General features: G+C 39.9%; 1 protein-coding gene across 8 annotated transcripts in view; it reads left to right on the top strand.

Moving 5' to 3' along the window:
* Window positions 1-11,300, top strand: part of si:dkey-100n23.5 (cyclic AMP receptor-like protein A) — a 71,549-nt gene extending 60,249 nt beyond the window's left edge. For all 8 annotated transcript variants that reach the window (XM_044130641.1, XM_044130645.1, XM_044130648.1 and 5 more), the window contains one exon: window positions 10,665-11,300. In XM_044130641.1, coding sequence (XP_043986576.1) covers window positions 10,665-10,832 — 168 coding nt within the window. In that variant the 3' untranslated portion in view covers window positions 10,833-11,300. The remainder of the gene's footprint in view (window positions 1-10,664) is intronic.
* The last annotated feature ends 513 nt before the right edge of the window (window positions 11,301-11,813 follow it).

Here is an 11,813-nt window from a genome sequence, read left to right on the forward strand (position 1 = left end):
TAACCACTTAATGTTAATAACCGGAAAATTTTACAAAAGCATTCCTGCTGGGTTATTTCTGACCAACGTTACTGCTTATTCTCTCTGTGAATAACTTTTTAATTTGCTTTAAGGATTAGTGACAGTACCAAAGAAATGATGGCTACTGTTTTGGACACTGTTAATTCCTTGTGGAATATGTAAAAGCTGAACATTAAGAGCACACAGAAACGCTTCCACATGAAAACAGGAATCTCACCGCGGTGAAATAAATTTTCAAAGTCACCAATCTCGGTGACTGATAAAGTAATTGTTGAGTTATTGATATTGATTGGCCGGCTTGTAGAGCTGTCATCAATACATTTACTGAAGTGTTTTCTCCCCAGGAGACTTGTAATGGACGGTGTTTGACAGATGTTGATGTGAACAATTTTCCGACGGGAGAAATATCTTATGGCAACTAATTCAGAGATTTTACGCGAGTGAATTATGAGATGTATCACTCGTAATTTTATTTGAAAATACAATTATTAGTTACTGGAAACAAAACTGCCGTGCCGTGGTCAATACTCAGGGGAAGTAAGAGAGGAAATTGAAATGTTTTATCAGCTACGCATGGCTAACGACAACATTTCTTGCGTTTTAAGAGTTTTATGACAGTCGGGTGTTAACTTTGGGTACTGCTACTTGAGTTTGCCAAAAGAAATTTGGCATGAAATGAAGGCTGATCAATGCTGATCAGTGGTGCCAATGAGAGAAAATCAAAACAAACCATGTTAAATGGGGTGCTAATCATTTAACCGTTTATTTCTAACCTTTTAGAGTTTTGATTATTCCATATTCCAAAAAATGTACTGCTAATCTCTGGATGTTTTGTCCTGGATGTTTTGGATGTGTACACTGTTGGATTGTTTTATATCCATTTGGATAATCAGTGTTTTGAGATAGTTAATGTACTTCTCGTGTACTGGGTGTGTATGAGATTTTGATAAGTATTTATAAGCCTCAGGTGGCACGTACTGTAGGTATTATGTTTGATCAGTGGTCCTGATCTCGTACAGTAAAAGTTTCGACTAAATCAATCCATCAGATTCGCAATCGTTTATATTAAGGTGTAGCAAGAAAATACTACACATTTAAATTGCATTAAGCAAGGTAATGGAGCATTTTATGAGTATTTTGGGACTGGGAAACAACCAATAAGTAAAGAAATAAAAAAAAAAAAAAAAAAACAAAGACAGGCAGAAATATATTAGGAGAGTCTAGCATGCCCAACCAATCTATACAATAGAAGGGCAGTGGGTCCAAGTGTTTTACCGATCTAGCAGATATGTGAATGTCTAATGTGTACATGACCCAGGAAATAATGTGGAACACTGCAGTGTTCAGCTGTGAAGAAACCATTTCTCAGTCTTTTGCTTCAGCAGCTGATGCTCCGCTGCTTCCTGCCTGAGAGGAGGGGAACAAACATTGTCTTTGTCAAGAATATGGAGTTTTTCATAATGCTGAAATCCCCTCAGGATTTAGCGCTAATTGTTCCATGTGCATATCATTGTGCTTGTAACCCAAAATGTTGAATTGCGGCCACTTTCGCGTTGCCTCTCTTCCGCAATGTCCGTACTTGTGGCGATCTCGACGACTAATAGTTCTCCTGGCGACAGATTCTCCAACCTTGCCTTCATGTTGCTGTTTGTTCACTAATGTTCTGCAACAAACTTCTGAGTCCTTCACAGGACAGCTGGATATAAATGCATGCCCTTTTTTCAGATGTTTAGTAGGCAACAAATCTGAAAACCATTTCTTTCCACCTCAAAAGTGTATACTGTTTAATGTTGGTCTATCGTATCAAATTCAAATACAATACATTGTATTTGTATTTGTATTTGTGGTTGCCAAGTGACAAAATATGAAATGTGCTTTGAACACTTTTGCTAATGGCCATTGTGGCTAATATGGCCATTAGCGTTCCTTTAAAAGGAAGCTAGTTCCCTCAATAGGATGCTCATGGTTGATTTATGGTTTCTTTATGTCTGTCAGCAGATTAAATGATATAATATAAAAATTCAACCATTAAACCAAAATGACCAATAACGAGACCAAGTAGTGCAATTTCTATGTTTTAGCTTATTCTTTGCAGTTCAAGTATTGCCCCAGATGACGAAAATGCCAAGTGGAGAGTTCATCTATTAAATTGACTGAAGATGAATATGTAAACTAAAAACCGGAGTACATATTTTTTACAAAACATCATTGAGAGACTTCTGCTTTTTTAGTACTATGTTTGTCATAATTTCAGAGTTTTAGGAGTTAGGAGAACACAAACCGTCTGTCCAGGTTGACTTAAAAAGTGAGCTATTTTTGTCAGATGTTATTTTTCTAAGCTTCAGAAGAGTAATTGTTAGGGATTCACAGATAGGAACATTTTAATGCAGATCCATCTCCTGTTAACACTGCTGTTATGGCAATTTACTAATATTTAATTTTTTTGTTACTCATTAAGAATAACTAATAAACTACTAATATAATCATTTATAACAGCCTAAATAATTATAATGTCAAGATGCAGAATTTACCATCGAGTTCGCTGTAAGAATTTCACTGCAGCAGGACCTTATAAATTCCCATTTCAGTCAGTAACTTTAACTTATTATCACAAAATTCTGATGACACCAAGAGGTGATCACATTTTATTTCCATTATATCAAGGACTAAGTCTTTACAGATGTTAACTGCAGTCTGCCTGGGTGGCAAAGGCATTAGCTGCTTATAAGTCACTCATTTTTCCTGTAATCCCTTTTTAGGAATCCTGAGTACGAGCAGCTCTTAATACTTGTAATTTTACCTTAACCAACGTTTTAATTGCTCTCACGCTGGAAAACGATCACCGCCAATAATTGGTACCATGTGTGGCAGCTGTTCGTCTGAGATAATTGCCGCATCTGATACCGAAATCTACTTTTCCTGAGCGAAATTACCAATGTAGGACCTCATTTCCTGTGTAACATTGAGAAATTTAGCTTTTAGGAAAATGTAATGAAGCGAAGCTTATCAGAAATAGAATATTGCCGCATTTCAATCCTGAACATCATCGGTTGCATTTCAATAAACACCCCAATCAATAGGGTTCTCCGCACATTTGTCTCAATCTGCAAACATTGACTGTATCTGCAGCTACGAGCTGGAGCTGATATTGAACAACAAGCAAAAAAATCCTCTGTGGTCGTGGTTTAGTTGTGCGCAAACACACACACACACACACATGCCCGCACGCACGCAAACACACACATTCATGCATATTGCCACCTCCTCGGTTTCAGCGGCCGCGCTGATAACAGGTCACGAGCTCAGCGTGGAAGAGTGGAATGTGCGGTGTGACCTTCAACCCAAATGTCAGTGTTGCGCTGTGGCGAGCGGGGTGAAAGAGACAGAGAGACAGAGCAGCGAAATTGAATCTCAATGTGTTCGTAAATCACGGGGAAAGCGCTGTTTGTGTGTGTCAGGCAGAAAGAGAGGAAGGCGAGGAAGAAGACGACAGGGAGAGACGGAGGGAGGGAGGGAGGGAGAGGGGAGAGACAGGCGGCGTGTGTGTTCGTGCGCTATCGTGACTAACAGCCGGTTGTTATTCATCTTGGCATGCGGCTCCCAGCAGCCCCCACACATCAGGTGTGAGATTGGCGGTGGAGAGGAGGGGTAGAGGAGAGGAGCGGGTGCTGATGGGGTGACAGCGTCAAAACATTCCTCTCTCAAAGCAGAGAATCTGTGCTTTCCTCCTCCCAGCACCTCCTAACCCAGCCTCACCGTGTTCAAGTACGCTCTCCCTTTAAAATGCCTGCTTCTCTGTATTTTATTTATTTATTTTATTTTATTTTTTTATCTTTCCTTACTTGAAGGTGTCTTTGTACACAACTCACGCGCCATATGTACATTTTGATAGAGCTGCTGGCTGCAATCTTTTGTCATTTTCATATTGGAACCGACGCGCTCCTGTTCCATCGGAGTGAGTGGAGAAAGCCAATACATATAAGATTTGGGATGCCCCTGCTTTATTATTTGGATTGATTCACAGACGCAACAAATAAAATGCTGCCTTGTTAACAGTTTTGGGTTGACTAAATGACAATAGCACGTAGCAATAAATTTCTCACCTAAATCCCTAAATTGTCGAAGTTTTTCCAAGTTTCTCGTTGGCTTTTAGGACAAAAACTCCTTGCCTTGTTCAAATCGCAATTTAATCCTTAATTTGCAAATGTTCCATGCACCCTGGCAATGATCTACAAAGAGTAAAGTAAGGGTAAGTCCTACTTGCCCTACTTTTTAATATCATTTTTGATATCAAAGATACGCAAATTTGTGATCTAGTGTGTTGTGTAACAATCCTCTGGTGTTTGTGTAATCTGATGCTAAATTTTAAGGCATTTCTGTTTGGTTTAGCAAACCAAAATCCAACCTTTTGAGGTTATACCTTGAAATCTCCAGTCAGGCCATCATAGAGACAAGTTGGGGAGTAGGTGTAAAGCAAGGGACCAACCTTGAGCCAGCTAACATGACAGTTGTGACTCATGCTTATGAAGGGATCCAGCCTTTAATCCAAAAGGCTCTTGGTGCTTTTTGTTGTCCCTTTATTTTGTTCTGTTAGTGGTTTCCATGGAGTTGGACTGACACAGCTCCTAAAAAATGTTTTCCTAAAGTTTTCATGGTAGAGATGTGGACCAAAGGAAAAAAAAAAAAAAGGATTTCCAGTCTGAAATGATCTTTTGGTGAATGATTACCTCCCCTGTTCTTTCCTCTTGGAATTTATTCTGTAATGTCAAATCCTTGCAGAGTCCGAGTCACTTAGGCTACAGGGAAGCTATGGAAGTGGTCAGTCTCCCATGTAACAATTTCTTCTTGCACAGCTCCTATCTGCTCTTTTTGTTAGGGTGTTGTTAAAGAGGTGCAAATGTTCAAACGAAACTCACACGCACCGCGGCTCGGGATCTCGAGGAGATGATGTGTTAGTCTTGTACAGACCAGTACAGTTTGAAACAAGTTAGAAGCTGCAGGCGGAATAATGCTCTCTAATAGCAAATCAAGGAAAATGACAGCCTGTTAGGTCTTGCATTTGTGATTCCCGTGACCATTATGTTGGAGCAAAGTAGCATGCTTTTTTTTTTTTTTATGTAGTTTATAGGCCAATCAGAGGTGTGGAGGTCTGTACTGACTGAACGTGTTGCGTTTTATGGGAGTTGCATGTCAAGGTACAGGGAAGCTAGTTTACCACAGAAGGTACACATCAGCTGTGTTGACTGTGTGTCAAACCACCAGTTTCAGGTTCCTCTTTTTCCTTATCACCCTTCTTTACATAGTTCCTATTTCTACCCAACATATCCAAATCTCCTCATCGGTGTTAAGTTTTCGTGACTGAGGACACCTTAGTGATAAAAATTCTTTCTTACCACATTGGAAGTGTGTTATTTTCATCAGGTTTTGTTTTTTTTTTCGGGGTGAACTTTTAACTGCAATGATTTTTATATGTTGTGTCTGCCAAGTTTAGATTTCTGGTGGATTTCTCTTGCCCAACCAGGCTCAAAATTAAACATTCAGGCCCAAATACTTTACACCTCCATTAATATTTGTTCATATGCCTCCTATCAAGTTGTAACTCGACTGCACACTTCCTAATTTTTAACGAGATCCTGACATAAACCTGGATATGTGACCACTCCTCTTGGCAGACTTGATAGAAGTCATTCTAGTAGCTTAATGTGAACGTGCTAAAACTACTCTTGATATGTGTTGGGGGGTAATTATCCTATTGGAACAATTAAATCTGTCCAAGTTTGAACCATCTAACTCGGTGGCGTCTAAACATTTGGCCACGAGGCCCAAAACATTCTGGTACCGAGCCGAGTTTGAGTTAGAGTTCCTGGATTCTTGTATTTAATAGAAAGTTAAGATGGCTAAGGAATGAGAAAATTTTATTTGTCAGTGATGATGCCGCCCTCAGAGTGCTGCGGAGCCACATTTTGTACTCCCCTGTTATAGCTGATGATTTTTGATGAAGTTAAGTAATTTGGAGTCTGTCGGTTTGTGAAACACAATACCACTGGCAGTGAAAAAGAACCTCAGCATGATGCTACCACCACCATGCTTGAAAGCCACTGTGGTTTCCTACATTTGCAAGCAGCTTCTCAATCCACGTTGATGCCGAACTGGCGGAACTGGACGGTGGCACTGGTGTTCCAGTTCCTACCAGTGACCTTTAATCACGGGCAGGAATCAGATGAACAATCTTCAGTCTTCATCTGATGGTTGCAGTTTCAACTGGATAAAGCCGACTAACATCGAGCTTTGTTTTGAGCATTTTGACTTTGCTTAATGAAGTTTTTTGGGTTTTGTTTTTGGTTTTTTTTCCTTTTCACCAGCTAATTAAATATTTAGGGGGAGGAGGAAGGGGATGAAGCAAGCACAAGTGATTGCCTTACGATAACAAAACAAATAAAATCACTGCTGAAGGTTGGAATGAGGATGATTCCACAAACAGCTGCTTGAGACAATTTAAAGCTCTCTCCAAGCTCACAGTTCATCACAAGATTTAATCATCCGGTATTCCCAATGCTGGGGTCATATCGGTTCTCTATGAGTACCGAGTAACAGGACCCTGGATACCCTCAAATAATGAATGCTTTTAGCTCTGATAAAATGGGCATTTTTTTTCTTTCTTTTTCTTCTTCTTCTTGTAGCTAAGTTACAAAATCTTTCAGTCCTTTTTTAGGTTATTGCAATAACTCAATATTTCCAAGAATACGCTTTGATCCAGCAGAGTTAGGAGAATACAAACCCAAGATAAAGAGTTTGGCCTCAGAAGGGTTTTTTTTTCTTTTTGTACATAGATTATGTCCTAAATCCCAACATTTAGTAATACACAGAAAGTCTTTTTCCTTGCACATACTGCCCCCCCCCCCACACACACACACACATTTACCACATTTAAATCAGGGAACTCTGTTGTATTCATTAAGCTTCCCAGGTGTTTCGTAGCTTCGCATCAACCAATTAAGGCTACATTATTCTTAATTCCTTGTTCACTGTTCACAAATGCCCTTAAGAGGATTTACAGACAGTTCCGGAAACCCATCCACTTTGTTCGCTTTTTCTATTATGGACAAAACTGGAAACAGATAAGAGGTTGTGGAGATTGTAATCTAGTAAATTCCCTTAATTGCAGGTATTTTGTAAAAAAATTAATAAATAAATAAATAAGAAAGAAAGCCTCAGGATAAAGAGTATTGAATTTAATTTTTTTTTTTTTTTTTAAGATATTTCTTCAAGTGACCTCAGCAAATTTCCTGATTGGAAACTTTTAATATCTCTAATCACCCCAAGCTGAAACCAGCTTTACTTGTCACTCCAACTAGAGGGAAAACTTCCACTGGTTGCAGATCAGATATATTCAAGTAAGCAGATTATTACGGAGTGCAGTGATCGATTGATTTCTCTCCTAACTTCTTAGATTAACATGGTTTTTTTTGTGTTCCTCTCTACTCTGCACCTCTTGCTTTTCTTGTCTTCTGGCTCTTCCCTCCCATGAGCGGCGGCGGTGGCGGCGTTTTCCTCTTCTCCTCTTCCGCCTCGCCTGCTTTCTCTCCGTTCCATACGTCCTCTCTGTTCTCGCTATACCCCGTTAAAGCATCTCTGGCATTTTATCTCTCACATTATTTTTCTCTCCCTTTGTGCTGCGTATCCCTCCCACCTATCCATTCTCCATTTCTGTCTCTCTCTCCTTCTCTCTCTTTCTCTCTCTTCCTTCCACTCTTTCCCTGATATTGATCTGCATTCTAGCCATACAGCTGAACCGCCTTCGGCTCTGCAATGAGCTCACAACACTTCTGCCTCTGCATGTATGCCAGAGTGCATGCAGAGGAGAGGCACCCACCCACCCCACCCCCCCCGTTCGCCTCAGAGCTGCTGCAAACGTAGCATGTATGTATATAAAAAGTTTATTCCTAGAAGAAGGAAAAAAATATATAAAAATGCTTGTCCATCAAGCTATAAAAAAAGACCAAAGACGGTTTATTTCATTTCTACCTGTCCTTTTTTTTTTTTTTTTCCCCTCCATATGCCTTTTATGTTCCAGTCACTAAACGCTCGTCGCCGCTCTGCGCCCTGGGTTTACTCATGCAGGTCTCGGAGCTGCTGGTTTCACGCCATCTTCCAGTGAATGACGACTGGGCCCTTTTATCGCTGCGAGGCTTGAAATTTCAGTCCTACTCTCCCGCATGATCCCTCAGTGGTGGATTGAGTTACTAAATTTCTTTTACTCAGCAGAAACCCTTTTTGTTATCGGGTATCGCTGAAAGACCTTGCTCTTCCGAGAGCACTAAAACACATTAGATTTCCTTTGTCTGACTGCTCCTCTGTAACGACTGTTCCTTAAAAAAAAAAAAAAAAAAGAAGAAGAAAGAAAGAAATGGGGGGTAAGAGGAGGAAGAGTGCAGCTCGTCTGCTTCATGCACCTGTACGTATGCGTTGCAAACGAAATTTTTTAGTTGGGATTTTTAAGTGAACAAAGTTTTGACAGCGCTTCTGTAAAATGGGATGGGATCCATTTGAAGTATAAGCTGGATACTGTTTATTTTGCACAATTAAAATGCGGATCAAAGATATTCAGAAAAATAATAATATATAAAAGCCCAGTTTAATAAAGCCTTCATCCAAATAGTGTGGGGAAAAAAAGTATAATCTAAGAATACAATCCTTCATCATAAATTTATGAAATACAATCTTATATTTCTATTGCAGACGGAAGCAAACATTAAAGCTGCCGAGGTTGGCTGACTTTTAGAAAAGGGAACAAAGTCAATCATCTTAGTCATATTGGACGTTCCTTAAGGGAACATTATGAGTTGTTAGTATCTTAGCTCCTGCAGATGATCTCGGTTTGAATGATGTGAAATTAAAACCATACAGGAGAGAGAGAGAGAGAGAGTTAGAGTTAGAGCCAGACCAGTTCCTAAAGCTGACTTCTCACTATTTGGTTTTTTTTGACAGCTTCAACATAGTGTGGTTGGTCTGATTTCCTTTACTGTGCGGCGAGGGGAAAGTTGCTGATGGAGCTCCTCCTTTGTTGTATTTTTGACTTTGGTCAATTAAAGGAGCAATAACCCATATCTAGGCAACAAAGGGGAAGATTGAGGGGAGGTACAGCAAAGCAGCACTCCCAAAATCAATAATAAATCAGTGAAAGAGTTTGAGGTCCGTATGTTTTATTGTACGTTCATTGAACGTCGGTTTCAAACATTTCACTTCACACGAATAGTATTGTAGAGAAGTTATCGGAATCATTTCATGCGAAAAACACTTAGCAAAGTTGAATGCGCCAACGATGGCGTGGCAAGAAAAAATGACCATGTGCAGAGGGGTTTTTTTGTTTTGTTTTGTTTTTGTTTTTTGAGGGAAATTTTTTGTTCTTTACCAGAATTATTGTTGCATCATTTTAAAGTGCAATATGTAGTTTTCATGAGGGTTTTTACGGTAAATATCTAGGAAGTATCACTTCAACTTTCAGCGAATTCCCCCAAATGAAATCTAGTTCAACAAACCGCCTAGTCACCTAATTATTAAAGAGAGTCCCTAATTTAATCTCACTGTAAATACAGCTGCTCTGTCAGAGTTGACATCAGAGGTCTGCAACCGTTATCGTCACAAGAACCTTTCAGTCCAGCTAAACCTATACATGTTACATCATTTTGAAAAAAGACTAATTATTCTTCTAAAGAAAATTTGTTTTTATGTTTAAAGAACCATCATTTTATTTATGTTTTTAGAATTTAAAATAGAGACATCATTTTTGCAATACAGTGAATGGATACATTTTTCTTTTAGCGTATGTTGGTACTTGTGAAAAATGCTGCAAAACATTAATTTTATTCATTTAAATATACTTAACATCTGTACGCTTTGAGCTCTTCAAGTGGAAGTCGTTTTTCTTTTTTTTTCGGGCACACGATGTTGTGCCCAACATTGTGTGATTTCTTTATTTGTAAAGAAATCAGCTTTATAAATAAAGTTGATTTCCGATTGTGAAAACATCAAAGCTGAAGACAAAAAGGGATTTTGAAAAAAGTATTGCAGGTTATGTTAGAGTCCTACTTTTGGGAAATTTACTGCAATTTTTCCTTCAAAAACTGAATAAAATTGCTCAACCCTGCATTTATATGTCAGCACGGTCGGTTCTTTAACACTTTTTGCCAAACATGTTAAGAGCACGACAGTGGCAGCAACATGCTGTGGGGAGTATCTTCCGAGATATTAGAGAGACAGATCAATGCTTTGATCTAGAATGTTTTAATCGCCCAGTTGAAGTTCGGACCGAAATCCAAATGAGAAATCTGCAGGTCTGAAAATTGCTTTTTTGTCTGTAAAACGTTTAGAAAGCCGTGTAACAATATCCTTCCGCTTCACAGTTTTTCCACTACTTTGTGTTGATCACTAAATACATCAAGGTCGGCGGGTGTGAAAAGAAAAAATGGGGAAAAAGTGGATGGGGTATCAAAATCTGTGCAAGGCGTTGTTGGGAAATGTCCAGAATGGAAGCAGGAAAAGAGGCTTTTTTGAAGCTAACCATCTAAACCAGGGCAAATAGGGAAAACTAATTCAAATCTCTCTCTGTTTGTGTGTGTGTGTGTGTGTGTCTGCTTTTTCAGCTGGCTCTGCAGTCACGGCTCTGCGACCGAACGCGAATCGGAGAGTACTACCCCGGGGCGGTGCGCTACACACAGGCAGACCTTATCGACCCGAGCGATGACGACGACGACGACACCAACGTGCTCTTCTACTCGCCTGACATGACCCTGAAAGATCGAGGTCCTTGAGCGAGAGCAAGAAGGGAGACAAAAGAGCTGGAGCGAGGAAGCACAAAGGAGGGTCAGAGCCGGAGAGAACCGCGCCGGATTAGAAACTGAGAGGAAAAAAAAGGAAAAAGAAAAAAAAAAAAAAAAAAAAAAACGAGGTAGGGAGGGAATGGAAGAGAAGATTGTGGGGACGGTCAGGCAGATAGAAGCCGGAGATGAGCTGTCAGGTTCCATTATTAATCCCCATCCTTTACTATTTAATATCCTTAAGACACCCTCCGCACACACACACACACACACACAGAGCAGAGCTCCATTTCTGTGCAACACGACTATCTGAGAGCTCTAAAGATCAGCCTAATGTTAAAGGCATCTGCTGCATCCCAAAAGGACTCCGGAAAGATTTACCTCCCAGAACCCTCTGTTTTCCACCGCATTCTGCAGCATTTTAGCATGCCAGAACAAAAAAAGACAAGGAGGGTTGGGGGGGAGAGAGAAAAGAAGAAAAAAAATAAATAACACGAGGCACTGCTGAAAGGCAATCATAACAAGGTGCTTCTTAAGCACTCGCAGCAATCACCTTTTCAGTTCCCCACAGGAGATGAGTTGAAAGGCAGGCCTTTAAAAATCACCCTGTGTGTCAGCGTCTCACTCTGCCATTAGATTGATCCCGGTACTACATAATTTTCCTGCCAATAAGGGGAAGGTGGGTGTACAGTGGAAATACAAAAAGAAAAAGACAGGGAGGAGGGTTGGGGGGCGGAGGGGATTGAGGGATGTGGGGGGGGTTTAAAAACAGTTGAAGTGAGTCAGAATTGGGGAAAAACAAGTCCTGAAGCACCAGACTCTCTCCTCAGACAGTATTAGTTTTCAGGCTGTTGCTCTGCCTTGAACGTTGCAAGTTCTGCACAAGTGTTCCTTTGAGTTTGTATTTTTGATGTAATGCTACACTTTTGATATACTGTATTTATTACAAATCGACGTACTGCGTATGTTTGAATG

This window comes from Gambusia affinis, linkage group LG11 (genome assembly GCF_019740435.1).
Source record: "Gambusia affinis linkage group LG11, SWU_Gaff_1.0, whole genome shotgun sequence".
Taxonomy (NCBI): Eukaryota; Metazoa; Chordata; class Actinopteri; order Cyprinodontiformes; family Poeciliidae; genus Gambusia; species Gambusia affinis.